General features: G+C 39.4%; 1 protein-coding gene across 4 annotated transcripts in view; it reads left to right on the forward strand.

Moving 5' to 3' along the window:
• Positions 1 to 12486, forward strand: part of B4GALT6 (beta-1,4-galactosyltransferase 6) — a 67878-nt gene extending 55392 nt beyond the window's left edge. For all 4 annotated transcript variants that reach the window (XM_032859694.1, XM_032859695.1, XM_032859696.1 and 1 more), the window contains 4 exons: positions 4150 to 4337; positions 7277 to 7399; positions 7679 to 7780; positions 8277 to 12486. In XM_032859694.1, the coding sequence (XP_032715585.1) occupies positions 4150 to 4337; positions 7277 to 7399; positions 7679 to 7780; positions 8277 to 8424 (561 nt within the window). In that variant the 3' untranslated portion in view covers positions 8425 to 12486. The remainder of the gene's footprint in view (positions 1 to 4149; positions 4338 to 7276; positions 7400 to 7678; positions 7781 to 8276) is intronic.
• Positions 12487 to 19185: the final 6699 nt, after the last annotated feature.

Raw genomic sequence — 19185 nt, forward strand, 5'->3', positions numbered from 1 at the left:
TGCAGAAGTCCGGCAGGAGGAGACATGGGCTTGCGCTGCCGCAGTCGCCGAGGGGGAGGTGAGCTGTGGTGGGGTTTGGCGGACTACGTCGGGTTGAAAAGTAATATTACTGCTGACGAATCAGATGTGTGTTGTGAGTGATGGAGAACTGTTTGAAGTGCTGGCATGTGTGTCTTGAACAAGGGTGTTGCCATTTTCTGGGCTGTCAACATTTAGGGCATGGGAGAGGAATGGGGCTTTTGGTTTTATATTTTAGTTTGGTTTAAGGATTTGCTTATGCACCGGTGTTGTGTATGTGCATGTGTGGTGCATGTGTTTGAGTCAAGAGCGGGATGCCACAGAGCTCTCATAGCTTCGTGGAGGCTCTCCCCAGCTTTTTAGAGCCTCACTCTCAAGAATGAATGCCAAGGCTACTCAGATCTTGAAGAAAGCTTGCACGAGAGGGGATAAAACCAATCCAAGAGAAGGAGTGTAGAGAATAGAGACAATGAAGGAAACAGAGAAAATCTTAAAAGAACAGCAAAAGCTCATAATCAATATCCACAGAGAGAAAAGATCATGAATCTGCAAAAATAGGGCGTCATAAAGGAAGAGTAGTTGGAATAAGGATGTTATTGTAAAAGAAAGTGCCCAAACTAAAACAAAACTGAGTACAATGGCTGGAAGATAAACTTAAGAAAATAACTCCTGAAGTAGAACAAGATGTAAGAAATTAAGACGATCAGTCAGTACCAGTATGTCACAGGGTAACCACCTCCCAGATGGCCCGCAAGGATTTTTGCCTCTGTGCAGCCAGGTCTCGTGTCATCTGTTCCCACAACGAATATGGGCTGACTTGCCTGGGCAGCCAGACTGCAGGAATGGCAGTGTGTGACTTCTGAGGGTGGGTCAGAAAGACCTGGCTGCTTCTGCCTTGGTCTCTTGGATCCCTCACCGTCAGGGAAGCCAGCTGCCAGGTCACGAGCTCACTCGGGCAGCCCTGGGGAGGGGAAACCAACTTGGCAGCATCACCTTGCTGGCTGTGTGAGCGAGCTCCCACCCCCTCACCCCCGACCCCGGAAGCGGCAGGCCAGGCCGAGATGTCATGGAGCAGAGAGAAGGCATCTGTGGGGTTGTGTCCCAGTTCCCTGCTCAAAATGAGCAGTAGACTCACTAATCCAAGTTCTGGAAAAGCACAGCACAAAGAAACTGGGGAGGGAGTAGGGGGAAAAAGTCCAAAGAAATAATATAAGAAAGTTTCCCAGAAGGAAAGGCATGTCTTCAGATTGAAGGAACTCACAGGTACACATGAATAAAATCTAGATCCACTGTGAAGCGTGTTATTTTGAAATTTTAGAATACAAATTAAAAAGAGAATATATCAAGAAGAAATTCTGTAGAATTTCCAGTGATTATATATCAGGATCATAGGAAACTTCTCAGTAATGCTGATAGCTAGAAGATTGTGGATCCAGGCCTTTATAATTCTAGCGGAGGAGCACCTGGGTGGCTCAGTTTGGGTTAAGTGCCTGCCTTCAGCTCAAGTTATGATCCTGGGGTCCTGGGGTCGAGTCCCAGCTCTGGTTCCTTGCTCAGCAGGGAGCCTGCTTCTCTCTCGGCCTGTGCCTGCCGCTCCCCCTGCTTTGTACCCTCTCTCTCTCTCTCTCTCTGACAAATAAATAAATAAAATAAAATAAAATTCTAGAGAATGTGATTTTTAACCTAGAAATTTTTACCCAGCCAAAATGTCAATCAGTTGTGAGGTAGACTGATGATAGATAGATAGATAGATTTTTTTTTTTTTTTTCATGGACCCTTACTTAGGAAGCTCTTGAGGGATGTGCCTTAACAAATGGAGAAAGCCATGTCAGGGACAGGGGTGATGCCAGGGAATGAAGAAGTCCTAGGATGAGAGGTACCCATGGTTAGACCTCTCCAGACTGGAGCAAGAATCCAGGGCAGTGGGAATTGGCTTTGGGCTTGAGGAGGTGGAAAAGGAGTTGACAGATGACTTGATGTGCTCGAATTACATCAATTATTAATAAGTAAAATGTTTATCTGTTGGGGCTTTTGTACAGAATAATAATAGAAAACTAAGAAAACAGAAGCTGGTTACTAATCCCAGTTTAAAAAACAGCATCATAATTCACTTGGCACTCAAGAATGTATGTGTGTGTGTGTGTGTGTATATAATTTATTTGAGATAGAGCGAGAACACAAAGGGAGAGGGAGGAGAAGCAGATTCCTCGTTGAGTGGAGAGCCCAATGTGGGGTTCAGTCCCAGGACCCTGAGATCATGACCTGAGCCAAAGTCAGATGCCCAACCAATCAAGCCACTCGGGTGCTTCTGCACTCAAGAAATATTTATGCAGTCCTAATGATGTAAATTATGATATAACTGTATTGGGAAAATGGATGGAGGGGCAGTGAGTATGGTGGTGTGAATCCTTAGTGGCCATGGTAGGAAGTCAGTAGACAATGTCTAACATTAATGAAGCCAGGAAATGTCAGAACTCTCATCACCTTGCAATATGGAGAGAAGTGCCGGATAAACCACTACAGGAGGTGAAATGCTCTACTTTTGGAAGGTGAGGATGGGTTAGACATAGACTTCTTATTTTGATTATAAGCCATAAAGTATTATGTCCACACTTAATAAAACCAATTTTTTAAACCTTAAAGGAATTTGTTCACACTGATGTTGATGTGCCAGTAGTGACACTGTAATTTAACTTAACTCCCTTTCCTTTTTATTCTCCTTTTCAATGGTGAAGAAAGAAGCTGTAAAAAGTAAAGGGAAAAGTAAAAGTAAAGTAAAGTTCGTGCAGGGCTCGGGACTGGAAATTAGTTTCTCCCTCCGGCGGCAGCCCTCTGGTGATGACTGTGCTGTGTATCTCATTTGCTTCTGTCATCATCTTATTTTATTTTCTAGTTTGGAAATGATTTTGAGAAATATTACAAAGGCGTGGATAATTGCTGTTTAATTTCCTTCAGATACAGAATGAAGCAATTTCATTGTCGGTGCACCTTTATATAATTTCCCTCATAAATAAAGGGAAGTGAATATTGTGTAGGAAGTTGGGTTCTGTGTAATAAGTTCCCATCTTATTGTCCCTTAAAGTGTTCTTGGTCTGTATCATAAGCAAGAATAATAAAAATAGGAAGTGTTTGTTGCTCATGCACTTTAATAGACTTTTCTTAATAATAAAGGTAAATGGTTGTAATAAAGGAAGTTGCGTTTTGTGTAGTAAGTTTCACTTCTTTATGTCTCTCAAAATGTTGGTGTCTTTATTGTAAGAATTAACAGTACAGAATTAGCTCTCACTGGCCTGGTTCTGTAAGCAGAGACCTACTGTTTGTCCTGTCCCAGTTAAATTCATGCTTCTCTTAGCCTTGACACATATGGAAAGCTTCACTAAAAAATACAGCCTAGGGGTGCCTGGGTGGCTCAGTGGGTTAAGCTGCTGCCTTCGGCTCAGGTCATGATCTCAGGGTCCTGGGATCGAGGTCCGCATCGAGTCCCTCTCTGCTCAGCAGGGAGCCTGCTTCCCTCTCTCTCTCTCTGCCTGCCTCTCTGTCTACCTGTGATCTCTATTTATTTTTAAATAAAATCTTTAAAAAAAAATTCTTAATAAAAAATACAACCTATATTATTATTTTTTAAAGATTTTATTTATTTATTTGACAGAGAGAGACACAGCAAGAAAGGGAACAGAAGCAGGGGGAGTGGGAGAGGGAGAAGCAGGCTCCCCGATGAGCAGGGAGCCTGATATGGGGCTCGATCCCAGGACCCCGGGATCATGACCTGAGCCGAAGGCAGACGCTTAACAGATGAGGCACCCAGGCGCCCCACAACCTATATTATTTTAAATGGTTTTATTTTTTTCTCCTGGTCATAAGTGATCTGTATTCTGATGTATTTGAAGTAAAACAGAAACATCCCATAAATGCACTAGATGACAGCGTTTTCTTATATGTGACCAAAGTACAAAAGAATGTAGTAAGTAAATCTAAACCACATATTTGGAGAACCTGACATGTTTTCTTGTTTTATCTAGTTGACTTGGATGTATTAACTCTTATTATTTGACCATGATTCAACAAGTTAGAAAACCATAGAGCAAAGTCAGATGACAAAGCCTGACTACGTTTCTGTTTTCCTTTGTGAAGACTGGCACACAGCCTTTTAACCGTGCGATGCTCTTCAATGTGGGCTTCAAAGAGGCCATGAAAGACAGTGTCTGGGACTGCGTCATCTTCCATGATGTGGATCATCTACCCGAGAATGACCGAAACTATTACGGCTGTGGAGAAATGCCACGTCATTTTGCAGCAAAGCTGGATAAATACATGTATATGTGAGTAATAAGCCTTCCTCTTGAGAGCAGACCGTATACTTAAAAATCGTGTCATTGAAGGGGTAGCTCTCTCAATGTGCCTGGATCTGAGGGATCAAAAGCCTGAGAGATCTTGCACTCCACTCGGTCTTCACAGGGAGCTGGGGTAGTCACTCGCCTGCCATCTAGGTGCTTCCTCACACAGAGGTGTGCATTTGGGTAGATGGGAAAGAGAATCTGGGCTCTATGTCAGGCAAAAGTAGGTTTAACTTCGGGTTCCCCACGTACCAGTGATAGGACTTGGTTTGTTCCTTCTATCCCTGCATGTTGGTTTTCTTGATCGTTGGAGTCGTAGAGTCTGACCCTAGGACTGTAGGAGACCACACACCCTGGGCCTGCCCTGAGTAGGTGCATGGAGCACACGGTGGCTCCCTTTTTTTTTTCTTTCTTTCTTTCTTTTTTTTTTTTTTTTTTTTTTCCAGATTTTATTTATTCCTTTGGGAGAGACAGAGATAGTGACAGAGAGCGCAAACAGGGAACACGAGTGGGGAGGAAATGGAGGAGCGGGTTCCCGGCCGAGCAAGGAGCACAGTGAGCGCCTTGATCCCAGGACCCTGGGATCATGACCTGAGCCGAAGGCAGACGGTTAACTGACTGAGCCACTCACGCAACCCTCATGGTGGCTCCTTTCTGCTTCCCCTTCTCCAGTGACTTGTTATGGTGCGGAGAAGGCCCTTTCTCTGTAGTGTCTTCTTTCTAAGTTATAGGTTCTTGTCTTGCCTTTATTAGTAAGAGGCAGACCTTTCTTGCTCTCTGACTGCACATTCCTTGAAATGTAAACAGTCAGTGGAGCTGTGACAGTAACTTAAGTTGACACTGAAGCATGCAAGTAATCACAGTTTTCATTGGTTGATGGAAGTGGAGAGAGGACAGAGCAGAACAGAGAGTTCAGTTGTAAGCCTGGAGCAAAGGAGATGTTCCCTACTTCACAGTTATGCCTGCTGCCTGACCTACAGGGTAGGGGGAGGCAAAAAGTGTTACGGACATGACCAGGTGAATCATCACTAGAACAGGAAAAGAATACTTTTTTTTCCTCTCTCTTTCTTCTTTAGTTTATTTATTATGTCTTCCTTTTACCTAATTTTTCTTCATTTTGGATATAGTACAATTGATTGTTTGCACTTAAAACAGAACAATAAATGGAATTAATGTGCTTACCAATTTGTACATGTTAATGAAAACACACATGCACTTATCCATATCTACCTACCTATTGATCTGGAGTTTCTCCCAAACCAGCAGCCTGGGGAAGAAGAATCTAACTGGCGTGGGAAACCATGCCATGACGAGTGCCACCAATACTTGTCAGCCCTGCTGACCCCCAGCTCGTGATATAAGCAGGACTATTACTTCCCAGATCTAAACCTCGTGCTGTCTCCTGGGACACAGTGGTTGTCCTTGGGCGCCTCTAGCCATTGGGGCCAAGACTGCTTTCTTCCTCACCCACTGAGTCCATGCAGGAGCTGCTTCTTCCACACCGGATCTCCGTGGGCACCCAGCACTTCTTCCCACAGGGAATGAGACGAGATGACAGTCCTCCCACAAAAACAATGAGATCTGCTCTCTCCCCTTCTCTGAGGCAGCTTTGCTATAGTCCCAGCCGGATTTCCCTCAGCTCGGTTTCTAGTTGCTGTGCATGGTCGGATTTTCCCTGCTGGCCCCCCACATTGACCTGACCTCTGCAGGGGCCCTGCTGTACCACTTCCCATTAGTACGGTTGGGGCCACAGGAATTTACTCAGAACTAAGTCTAGGGGTGCTCTATATCTAGATGTAGATCAGAAAACCAATCTATATCTAAACAAACAACTTGGTTTGCCGAATTCCTTGGTGTATGAGTTAGGGAAAGGTAAGGAAACTAAATCCAAATTTGAAAATGTAGTAGTCATTTCTCCAAGAGAGACAAATACTATATGACTTTACTTATATGTGGAAACCAAAACAAATAGACAAACTTATAGATACAGAGGACAGATTGGTGGTTGCCAGAAGTGGTGGGCTGGTGGGGGGGGGTGTGGCTGAAGGGGGTTAAAAGGTACAAAGTTCAGTTGTAAGTTATATTTGTCATGGAGATGTAATGTCCAGCATGGGGATTAGAGTTACTGATACTCTACTATATATTTGAAAGTTGCTAAGAGAATAGGTCTTAAAAGCTCTCATCACAAGAAAACAAAGAATTCTGTAACTGCGTATGGTGATGGATATTAACTAGATTTATTGTGATAATCATTTTATAGTATATATGTATGTGAAATCATTATGTTGTATACCTAAAATGAATACAGTATTATATGTCTATTATATCTCAATCAAAAAGTCATTTATCTAAATATTAGTACATTAAAAATAATATATTTGTAAATATTGTGCATATTATGGTATTATACCAAACAGGTATGATTATTATTGGAACAGGCAGCTAGTCATTTCAAAATTAAATGCTAGAGTTGTAATTACTAATTTATTTTTATCCTGGTCTATCTACACAATAAATGACACATTTATAATTAAGTTCAATTGATTTAGAATACTTTATTAGCCTAACAGCATCTAACATTGCATTGACAACTATTGATGTATTTAATCAAGTTTGCTTTGCTGTGGAAGTCTTACCAATTTTTGAACACTGGGTTGTGAGTCTTACAAAATAAAAATATTGAGTATTAAATTTCATTTATAACAAGTGTTTTACCTAACATAGTTAGATATTTTGCTAGACTGTGAAATGTTTTCTTTCTTGGTGTACTTTATATTTCCCAGAATATGATTTAATCTGCACAATTGTTTATATGGAAAATAAGAATATATTTTGCAAGGCACATATAAGACTGAAAACTTGATTTCAGTTGGCAAATTGTTTTGATTTCATTTTTAGAATGCTGTATTCTGCTTTCTTTTTAGTCTTCCATATAAAGAGTTTTTTGGTGGTGTAAGTGGACTGACAGTGGAACAATTTAGAAAGATCAATGGTTTTCCTAATGCCTTCTGGGGATGGGGAGGAGAAGATGATGACCTTTGGAATAGGTATGTTGAGGTACAAACTGCTTAATAATAGAATTTGTATAAATTTCCTTTCTGTTAGTTACATTGCACTTTGCTATTCCAAGAAAAGATTTTTGGGGATGGAAAATTTTTGAGGTTTTTAAATCCTGCTTTGTGTTTCTGCCTTTCTTCATTAAGAGTGCCTTCTGAAATTATTGACCACTCTCATGAGAGCATTCTTCTGCATTTCAAGTTAAATTCAGGTAGTCAATTTTTATGTCACAGTTTATTCCTTTATATTTTTATTTCCATGTTTTGTAGAGTTCACTATGCTGGATACAATGTAACAAGGCCAGAGGGAGACTTGGGAAAATACAAGTCTATTCCTCATCACCATCGAGGTGAAGTCCAATTTTTAGGACGGTAAGTTTAATATCACCTTCAGATAAAAAGGTTTCAGAATTTTTTGATGTATGAAAAATTTGTTAAAAAACATTGCAGCCTCAAAAAAATCTTCGGCAGGGAATTTTCTGTTGATCTTATTTTCTCTTATAGAAGTAAAATATTTTTGTGATTGTTTCGAGGAGAGATATGTATATATTTATATTAAAGAGTCCGGTTAACTATTTACATAAAAAGTGTTCCCTTAACATAAGATGTATTATTTCATAAAACATTTTATTTCTTAAGGATGTCTGAGTTGTAAGTGTGCAAAATAATTTTTTCAAGAGGCTTTTTAAAACTAGTAAAAATGCTAATTTAGATAATGGTTTAAAAGATCTTTAATTACACATGAAAAGTAAAAATTGAAAAAGCTTTAAAAGCTTTAATTATAAGAATGATCCTGACCATATTTGTCGTCAGTTTTTCTTTTTGAACATGTTCCTGTTGTTTTTCATTTTTTTCTCTAACACCATAGGTATAAATTGCTAAGATATTCAAAAGAGCGTCAGTACATCGATGGGTTGAACAATTTAATATATACGCCAAAAATACTGGTTGACAGGTTGTATACAAATATATCTGTAAACCTCATGCCAGAGTTAGCTCCCATTGAGGACTATTAAAGGAAACAGCTCTCATGGCAAGACAGACTGCAATGCTGGATCATCAACTAGGAGCCTACTCTTACTGGAGGTCAGTGAGTGGGTGTGTCCTGGTGCGCTGCTGTGGTGAGAACGAGAGCCAGCAGCCCCCAGTGTTTACAGTGTGAGATTAGAGACCATCACCCACCCTCTTCTCTGAGACACACCCCCACAGCGAGCGCTGCAGATACCCAAGGCCCTTGCTGAAATCTGGAAGTTAAGAGAGCTCCCTACAAAGAGAAAATTTTTATACTAAAATATATAATTTAATTCAAGAGAATGCTTTATTTCTGTTTAAACATGTTTTGTATATATGTGATGTAAATTAACGTGTTCAAATTGTTGAAAAAAAGATGTGTTGCAGTTTTGCATGTAATTGGTTATGCCTTTATCGGACTTTTATAGACATTTTTTATTTGCATGGAAGAAAACAATGCAAATATATGTCACTAAACAAAGGTTAACCCTTGTGTGAAATGAAGGAACTGTCAATAATTGACAGTCAACTACCACAGTAAACTGTTACACTAGTTTTGAGCTTTAGACCTTCAGCCTTTTGTGTGGAAGAAGTCACAGCTTCCCTAGGGTTTTAAAGGGTAAGAAGAAAGTACTTAGACCACTTTTCTTCCTACCAGAATTACCTGTTTTTTTCCTTGCTTGCAATCCCATCAGATTTTACTAAATCACAACCATATTGTTTATGCACATTGCATGAGTATTACCAAGAAAATCTTAAACGTTGTGATGTTAACATGATATAAAGGACCTCTTTATGTTAACTGTCTTTCATGTATCTTTGGTGTAATTGTCAGGGATTTTGTGCCTCAAAAAATCTTCCTGAGGTAGCGTGTGTTTGTACACTGTATTTTTTTTTTTAATTCATAGTGAACAGCACTTTTATTATTTCTAGTTCAGAAGAGCCAAAAAACAATTTTCATTTAAAAAAAATCAAAATGTTTTTAAAAGAATGAGCTATGGAAAACCCAGTAGTACTTACACAAATGAATTATAATATTAGATAAGAAATTAAATGTTCTATTTTTATGAAGATAAATGCTTAGTAGATAAAAACAAGTTTTAAGTTTAATTCTCAGACTCATAGAATTTCAAGTTTTTGAAGGGAACCTCTAATGTCAACCAGTTTTATTAGAACTATATATTTTTTTCACTTTTAAGAAATTACATTCCTGGTATTCTTAAAATTGCCTCACTGAAATGATTTAATAGAATTATATTAAAATATATAATCAGTTATTTAAATGGATTGATGTTCTAGGACACTTCTCTGAGAACACTACCTGACATCCAGTATATTACTTGATCTTAAATTTGGATGAAGTTTTCATGACAAAACCAAACAATATCCTTATTTTGAAAATTATCAACTATAGGTAACCAAAGATTCTAGAAAATATCTTGATATTTTCACAAATTTAAAACAAAAAAATTATGTATCCATAAAGTGAATCTTCAAAAACAATGAAGAACAATAGAAATCTATCTATGAGGGAGGTTGGGATAATATTTGCCTCATAGATTGTTCACCTAAAACAGAAATATGGTTATTTATCTCAGGTTTGAGTTTAATTTTGAAATACCATCTTTTATGGCAGTATTAGTAATACAAATGACCACAAACCAAATCATAACATAATTGAAATTCTTATACTTTGAAAAAACTGATCACTCTCCCTTATGATACAAACAGAATTTTCTGTATTTATTTCTCTAGCAGTATGTCCAAAATATTTATTTTCCATTTTTTTAGTGGTCCTCAAAATCACAAAAAATCGAACTCTGAAAAGTTAAAAAAAAAAATTTGTTCTGAATTTGTGTATCTGTTCATTTTGGTCTCATAGCCAATGCAGTTTTTTTAATTTGGTGAAATGAAAGTTGGTTGGGAATGTTAACATTTGTGATCACTAACAAGATAGTAGGGGCATAGGAGCATAATTGACCTAATAATACTTAAATATTTTTTTAATACTTACATATTTTAACTGTGGGGAAAATTAGGGCTGTTTCTGAGTCTTACTCGTAAAACATATTTTTTGCTTTTTAATGTGGAGTGGCCCACATTTTGGAATTCTCATTTTGATACACATTTTACAGTTTTAGGAGAACTCAGTTCTACTAGTATCTGCCTTATTTTCTTGGATTAAGTCTAATAGCCACTTTTGTGTTATGAGTGAGCCATGTTATTTTGCTCTCTTCGGTTTTGAATACGGTATGTCATCCTGTGAAAATCATCTCATTAGTTTGTTTTTCGCTTTTACCCTCTTTGTTTTGTTTTGGTTTTGTGTGCACATGTAAAATTGATTTTTGCCTATAAAGAATGACTTTTATATGTTTCTGGAAGGGTGATAGAGAGTTTTGCTCAGTTATCTTCCTTTTATGAAAATAAATCTATTGCATAAAATTTAACAAATGCATTGCAAATGGAAATTTCTTTTATTGTCATGTTTGGTGGATTTCTTTGGGAACGTGTATTGATTGCCGACTCTGTATGAAGTGCAATGTGAGGTATGCCAACAGAAAAAGTATTGTATTTCTGAACAAATCAAATCAAGCAAGTTGAAACCTTTCTAAAATTATGAAGACATCCTCTGATAACTTACCTGTTGTATTTCTTAGGTTCAAAGTCAAGAAACACATATGTAGACATGGGGCTATCATGAGGTCCCTATGGCACTTACTGGGAAAGTTATGTAGTGCCTGTCAGCTCGAGAGAGAAGTAACGATTAATGGCCTGTTTGTAGAAAAGAGAGGGGAAAAGTGTAGACATGAGTATTTTTTAAAATCTACACTTAAATTTGTTTGTATTTTGTGAAAAGATGTTCAACCAGAAAACTTATTTACAGTATTATCCAAATATATAATTACGTGTTAAAAACTTGCCTAGACTTCTTTTCCAGCCAAACTATTGATATCCATTTTAAAACAAAATGGGAAAATAACCAATACAATACTGTCCTTCTTTTGGAGGCTTCCTACAAATGAAAGCAGGTTTTGTGTTATTTTGTTTGGCCTCTGCTTGTATCTGCTATATTTCTCTGTGTACTTTTCAGATGAATATTAGTACTCTAGATTTGTTGCCTTGTATTTGCAAGTATGCCAATTGAGAGATCTAAAATGACCATAGTATTGTTTATCAGAAGGAGGAAGTGTACTTAAGATTATTTTATTTATTAGATCTGAAAGGCTTCTACATAAATGCACTGAAATAAATGCTAGTAATTTCTTGTACTCTCTCTTTTTTTTTTTTTTTTTTTTTGCTTCTCATGGAAACGTTTGTACTTTTTTATCATTGTCTTTTATGAAATATAATGTTCTAAAGACTCCATGTGACACTGTTAATTATTTTCGCTCAGGAACTTTTGGGGGCTTACCTGTTTTTTTTACTGTGTTTGTTTTCCTAATTTTGAGGAGAACTGCTCATGAATACCTTGGTTGCACAAGATGGCAGTAGAAGCATAAAGCCGCCATTGTGTTTGCCTTTGCAGCAGTTTAAATACATTTAGTGATCTCAAAATTTAAATATTTTTCATCAGTACAATTAGTATACTACTTTACCAAGAAGAATATTTAAGGAGTCATTTTTAACATTTCTTCTGCCTACACAACTTGAGTAAACTAAGCTGGTGTGTTGTCCTTAGTGCCGTTCTTGTTTTCTAGGTATCAGGTAGTGTTGAAGATCTTTAAAGCAGATAATATCTAGGGACTAGATTTGTATCTGAGCCTGCAATGTGAAATCATGACTTTTGTCAACTTAAATTATTTATGTAGTGAATTACTATTAATTTTTATGCATAGAATGAGCTATAGAGATACTGACACTGTACGTCACAAATCCAATCGTGAAATCATAATCATTTAGTCATTTAAATCATACAGAGCCATAAAATTGAGTTGGCTTAGTCTGGACCAGGTTCCTACCTATGGTACTAATGTGTCCTCTGATGAAACATGCCAACTCAGTTGAATGATCTTATATCTGTATTTTTTGTCCTATATTAAACACATGGATTTAAGGTTGTGGAGATATTCTGGACCCAGATTGTTTTATTTAGAGAAGGTTCTTCTTGAGGAGCATATTACTCTATTGCTCTTAATTTAAATGACTTCAGAGAACATAGTGCTATATCACTGAAAATTATACTATAATTAAAAGAAAAATATATAGGTTGTAAAAATAAAACTTTTATCTTTCTCAACACATTTCTATAACATATTTTGGTGGACCTGAATTTTGTTGCTAATTTCATCCTCCTAACTCCTTCAGTGAGTTCTTTGATCTCTAAGAACTATCAGACATTACCTATACTCATGGAATTTACTGTCTTTTGTGGATAAAACAGACATGGAAACAACCTAGAAACCTACACACTATGAAATGAAGTGCTCAATTGTGTCTTCTGCACACGTTGGTTTTGTATTTTACTAAAGCAGTATTAGGCCACTTGAGCATCTTTGTGGGAGAAGATTTTCCCAAGGCACAGAATGTTTCTTTAAACCCTATGCATCAGAAGGATGGAGGTCATTGTTTGTCTACAATAAATCTTGAGGATTTAGAGTGAACTTTTAATAGGACTGTGTGGAAGGCAGTGGTTATAAGCAACGACTCCGGAATCAGACTGACCTGAGTTTGAATTTAGAGGTCCTCCCCGTTGTTGACTGTGACATTTTAGCAACATTTTAAACCCCTGTGGTTTTTAGTTTCCTGATCTTATGTTTGAGGATGATAGGAACTACCCAAGGATTGCTGAAGAACTTATATAAGCGGATCCTAACAGAGAAATGAACACAGCACCTGACACGCTGAGCAAAAACTTGGCTTATAATTAAGTCAGTTTTCAACTTGAGGGTGATAAGCTTTTCTTTCATGCAAATTATCTTAGGTCATATTTTTAAAATTATACTGCATTCTTTGATTCTTTTTGGAAATGAAGTTAGTGATTATCTATACCTGATAATGCATGTAAATAATTAGTAAAACTGGCAAAGATGCAAAACTAAATTTTAGTAATAGTCGTGAGGAGAAATGCAGCAAGTGGCAATCCGGCTCCATTTGCTCAGAGGCTTGTGTGATTTTAGGTAGACAGCGTGGGAAGCACCTGTTACAATACTTTGCTTATGGAAGGTGTCCAGTAACTTGTAGCTTCTCTCAGTATTGTGACTGAAAAAATTAAATGCCATGTGGGCTTCTACTGCTTTTTCTCTCCTACCTTGGCTTTTGGGCTTGGCTTTTTCACCGGCTTTTTTCCCAGTTTCCACGGAAGACCCTTCTTCCTCTGCTTGCCATTCTTTCTCCGTTCTCCTCTGATCAGTAACTCAATTTCTGGGACCACTGGCTAACACTGTCCAGTGCTGGAAATGTTCTGGGACTGGGCTGTCCTGTATGGTAGCCTGTAGCCATATGTGGGTGTTGGGCACTTTCAATGTGGTTGGTGTGAGCCAGGAACTAGATATTTAATTTTGTCAAATCTTAGGTAAATGTAAATAGCCACATACAGCAGATGATCCCTTACACTTGCAGAACTTTAACCTCATGGTGTCCCCAAGTACATGCAAAAGGCTCTCAAGCCAAATGTCCAGCTTAGAATTCTTAGCTCCTGACCCACATTATCAACTTACGGGTCATGTCAACCTGCTTGTTCACAGAAACTTAACACTCAGCACGTCCTAGACTGAATTTATCATATTCACCTTCAAAATGTAGTCTTCCTCTTGTTTTACCATCCACTTAGTAACTCAAAGCCAAATCTGCGAGTCGCTCTCCCTTTATCTCCTCCGTACAATCAGCATTAGCTCAACCTCTGAAGTCCCTCTTCAGTCTGTAGGGTCTTTTGTTTCTTCAACAACTGTTGGATACTCCCAGTCTTGTCTTAATACAAAGGTATGCCTTCTGTTTTGAATCTATCTTCCAGGGGTGCCTGGATGGCTCACTCCTTAAGCATCTGCCTTCAGCTCAGGTCATTATCCCAGGGTCCTGAGATTGAACCCTACATTGGGCTCCCTGCTCAATGGGAAGCCTGCTTCTCCGTCCACTCCCCCTGCTTGTGTTCCCTCTCTCATGTCAAATAAGTAAAATCTTAAAAAAAAAAAAAAAAGTAGGTACCTTGAATCTGTCTTCCATGTTGACATACAAAATTGTGTCTTTTGAAATACTACCTTGCTTTAAATCTTTCAGTGGCTCTCCATTGCCCACAAAGAAAGTTCCAAATATTTCTGCTTCTCAGACCAGGGCTTTAATGATCTGGCTTCTGCTTGCCTCTGTTTTTTCTACCCTCATCCACCAGAAGGTCTCCAACCTATCTCTTAAGACTCAATCTCTCGGGTGAGTGGCTCGGTTGGTTGTCCCACTCATGATTTTGGCTTGGTCTTGATCTCGGGGCTGTGAGTCCAAGACCCGAGTTGGGCTCCATGCTAGGTTTGGAGCCTGCTTTAAAAGAGAGAGAGAGAAAAGAAAAACTCAAGCTCTTCTGGAAGCCGTCTCTGGCCAACCCAAGTAAAATTGGCCACTCACTCCCTTGTGCTCTTGTCCCTTCAGTACTACACCATTAAAGCATGTCTTAGGCTATTAAATTTGTTTATATGTTTTCTTCTTCTCTCACAGACTGTTAGCTCTTTGAGGGCAGTGGTTGGTGCCATTTGGTTTTGTATACCAGGCCTCCTGCAGACCACTCAGTGAATGAACCATCCTGTCAGGGCAACACTATTTGCCATCTGTTAGGGCAGAACACTCCATAGCATTCTACATTACTGTGCTATGACTCCATGTGTCATACCTACTCAGAGCTACGTCCAGCAGGATCAGTGCTTTAATTAGGACTGCCAAGTGCCATCGTCAAGATGTGTTTCAACCCACCTATAAATCTATCTGAATAGGGAGCCAGGCCCATCTTTTTACTCAACATATTTTTATAATTTTAAAGCATTTACTAAGCTTAGAAAATTAACATCGGGGCATCTGGGTAGCTCAGTTGGATAAGCATCCGACTCTTGATTTTGGCTCAGGTCATGATCTCGTGGTCATAAGATCGAGCCCACATCGTTGGACTCCACGCTCAGTGGGGAGTCTGCTTGAGATTCTGCCCCTTCCCCCACTCTTTCCCTCTCAAATAATATTTATTTTTCAAATTTTACTTGTTAACAAACATAGTATATTATTAGTTTCAGAGGTAGAGAATAAATACTTTTAAAAATTATTTATGTATTAGTGTAAAAAGAAATGGAATAGTGAAAATTCACTGCTAAAATTTTTGTTAAATTTAAAAAAAACCCTGGAAAGTGGAAGTCATCCTTCCTGTAAAATAAATGTCACAAGACATTACTGTGTTGAAGAAAGAACGAGAGCAGATGCTGGAAACACCTGTTTGACTTAATACCAGAGAGAAGGTGTCAATTTACCTGTGGAACATAATTTCCACCTGAGGCACTTTTTAAAATGTATTTAGTTGATTTCCAAGGACTTTATTTTACACGATTATCTCTCCCCCTCCTCCCTTTCTTCACCTGTTTTTCCTTCTTCTCTTCCACCACCACTGTTGTTAGAATCAGGAGAAAATCATGGTGGCAATTTGTTTTCCTGGAGTCTATGAAATCCTGTGAGTGCTTTTGTTCGGGCAGAACAGGGTCACCATGGTAACCAAATTTCCCCTTCATTATTCTCTTATCCCTGACCTTGTATAAACGTCATTTGGCATAGGGTAATTAACCAGTCTTTTAACCTGTCTGGCAACTTCTGGCAGCCTTGTTTGTGGTCTCTCCAACCCCAATATATCCGCACATTTATTAAGCACCTGCTGTGTCAGGCACTGTGCTGTGCGGAGGACGTGAGAGTGAATAAGGCAGTTACTTCCCTCAAGCAGGCCACAGCCAAGCAAGGGAAATGCTTGCGAAGAGTTTCTCACAGGGGCCACCCCTTTGCCTCTAAATGTTTTATAACGTACTCAGAAACTCAATAGAAAAATGGACAAAGTCTTGGACAGGTCATATAGAAGCAAGGAGTTCACAAAGAGTTGCATCCACAGGCTCTGTGAGGGAGAGCATCACCTCTACCATGCAGAAGGTGGGGGTGGGGAGTGGAGGGGACAAGGTTGCCAGTCGCGGGTGGAGAAGGCCCTGGCTTTTCTGGAGTGCCTTCTGGAGAATAGACAGGTATGTTGGAAAGGTGATGACCTGTGCTCTTCTAGGCTCTTGAGCTGCAGAGACCAGGCTTTGTTTGCGTGGAGAGGGCTGGGGTCTGCCATCAGCATTTCTGGGCTGCAGGTATCTCTAGCTGATACAAAGGGCACAAGAATAAAACCTCCCAGTACTCACGCCTGGGTTGTTTCTCATCAAGTCCCCATGTCCCCTGGGAGTTTGCCTTCTTTACTTAACCTTTCAGTCTTCTGGTGGGGGTTCATTGTTTGGTGATTAGTGGGAGAAGCTAATGGAATGCATTTACCCCATCTTGTTCAATTCCCAGAAATTCCCTGACAAAGAAAGATCAGGAACTACTCTGTATCTTGACTGTGGGTCAGTACAGTAGTTGAGACATGGCCTTTAACTGCTTGCAGGACTAGGGAGAGGGTATAGGGATCTCTCTGCGCCATTTCTTACCACTGCATATGAGTCTCCAAGGACCTCAAAGTTGAGAATTTTTTATTACCACAGCGGTAAAGTGCCCTATATGGAAAGATGATTGCCTCCACTCACAGTAAGAGAGACACAAATGAAAATTGCATGGAAGTACCAATTCTGACCTATCCCAACTAGCAAAAATCCAGAAGTTTCACCGACACAATTGGTGAGGCTGTGGCAAGTGAAGTGCTCTCATACATGGAATGCAAAATGTCCCAACTCCTGTGGAGGGGAATTCAGCAAGATCCAACAAAATCGCTAAAGCATTTACCCTTTGCCCCAGAAAGCTTTTTTTAGGCATCGATTCTAAAGATACATCTCTACAGATAAGAAATAACGTGTACAATTTGATTCATGGAGGTGCTATTTAGAATAGCAAAGATGGACGCTTAGCAGAGGGAACTGGGTGAATGGTCACCCACACACTGAAGCGCTTTGCAGCCATAAAAGAGGGGGCCTAAATTCTACGCTCTGATTGTACTGGTTTCCAGGCCAATAGTGTCCTGTGGGGGAAAAAAAAATAAGGTTCACAAACTGTATAAAATGCTGCCTTTTGTGAATGAAAGAAGGGGAGCTAAAATTACGTGTGTGTGCTTACTTCTCTTTTACAAAGGAGTCACTGGCAGGATAATAAAAATGGCGGTCTGTGTTGGGTTGGCAGTGAGATGGATTCTGCCGATGTATATAGTTAGGAACTAGCACTGTGTCGTTTTTACAAAATTAAAAAAAAAAATTGAACTTACAGCAAACCCTAAAATTGATTTTCAACAGAAACAAGTTTAAAAATGTGTTGGGACAAAGCAGAACAAATGTTGTCTAGTGAGGCTGATCTTCATCAGCTAATGATTAACCTCAGCAAGTATAATGAAAACAATTCTTGTTTGATCATGGCTGCATTAGGTAAGTGTCGCTAATACTGTGTCTGCATGTTTTATAGGCCTTTTATTCTTATCATCTTTACCGTGCATTTTTCTTTCTTGTAGACAGTTTACTTTGTATTGTTAATGCGACCATTGTTGTTATCAGTGGGTTTAACAGCCCCGCTCCTGGTCCTTGCCCAGAAAACCCGTCTTAATCACCTGCGGGTGAGTTGCACAGCCCCCTAGCTTTCCTGGTCACTGCTCACTGGACGAAGGGTAGGTGGAGACTTGCCCAGAAAAAGCACAACAATACACAAACCAGACCAACCAGGTTCTCAGAAATTTGAAGGGACAGAGGGAGTGAGGCAGTTAATTTGGGGGAGGGGACTAAGTCCAAATTTCCTTCCATGTGGTTAGGTGAGCAGAGAGGCTGGTCTGCAGTGAGAAGGAAGACTTATATTGGGAATCATGCAACCCAGAAATAGAGAAATAAAAAGGTAGTAGTTACCTTAGTTCCTGATGGCTTTCCAGATCCAGTCCCTGGGGAGGCCCAGCTGTGTCCATTCCTTTTGCGTTCTGTACGATACACGTGAATCCTTAAATAAATCCCTCGTCATTCAAGTCAGCTGGGCTGAGTTTGGGTTTCTTAAACGAACCCCTTGTTGAGATACTTCATTTCTCTTTTAGAAAGGATTTTGACCTCATTAAAATCAAGTTTGATTACCTTGATCAGAGTGACAAGCTATTCATAATCAAGGGTATTCAAAGCTACTTATAAATAGCCCCACTGGAGTGAGATGTCTTTGAAGACAAGAACCATTCCTTTTTCATCTTTACCTGGCACTCCTAACGAGAGTTCAATAAATACGTGCTGAGTGACACTTTGTTCAGTGATGGCCCTTAGAGCATGGATTCAGTTGGTTTGTTTTTTCCCAAACAACGTTTCCTGAGACAACAGAATGAGAATCTCTCAAGTACCGCTTCAGTTTGAGTTGCATTTCAGGAGCTATAGAGATTCTGGAACAATCTCCCAGGTCTCTGGCCTGCCTCAGTCCTTGTCTAGGAAGTCCTGGAAAGCTGAGGCAGGGGTTTCCCGTGGTTTGGGGACTGTTTACATGGACGACATTCTTGGCTGGTGGGTCTCAAAGCTGACTGACATTAGAATCAATTGGGGACTTTTTTGGGGACCACCTCCAGAGAATTGATTTCACTGGTCTCGTTTGGGGCCTGGGTATGGGAATTCTTCAAGATATTCCCA

The sequence above is a fragment of the Lontra canadensis genome, unplaced genomic scaffold (assembly GCF_010015895.1).
Source record: "Lontra canadensis isolate GAN:19392208 unplaced genomic scaffold, GSC_riverotter_1.0 scaffold17, whole genome shotgun sequence".
Lineage (NCBI taxonomy): Eukaryota > Metazoa > Chordata > Mammalia > Carnivora > Mustelidae > Lontra > Lontra canadensis.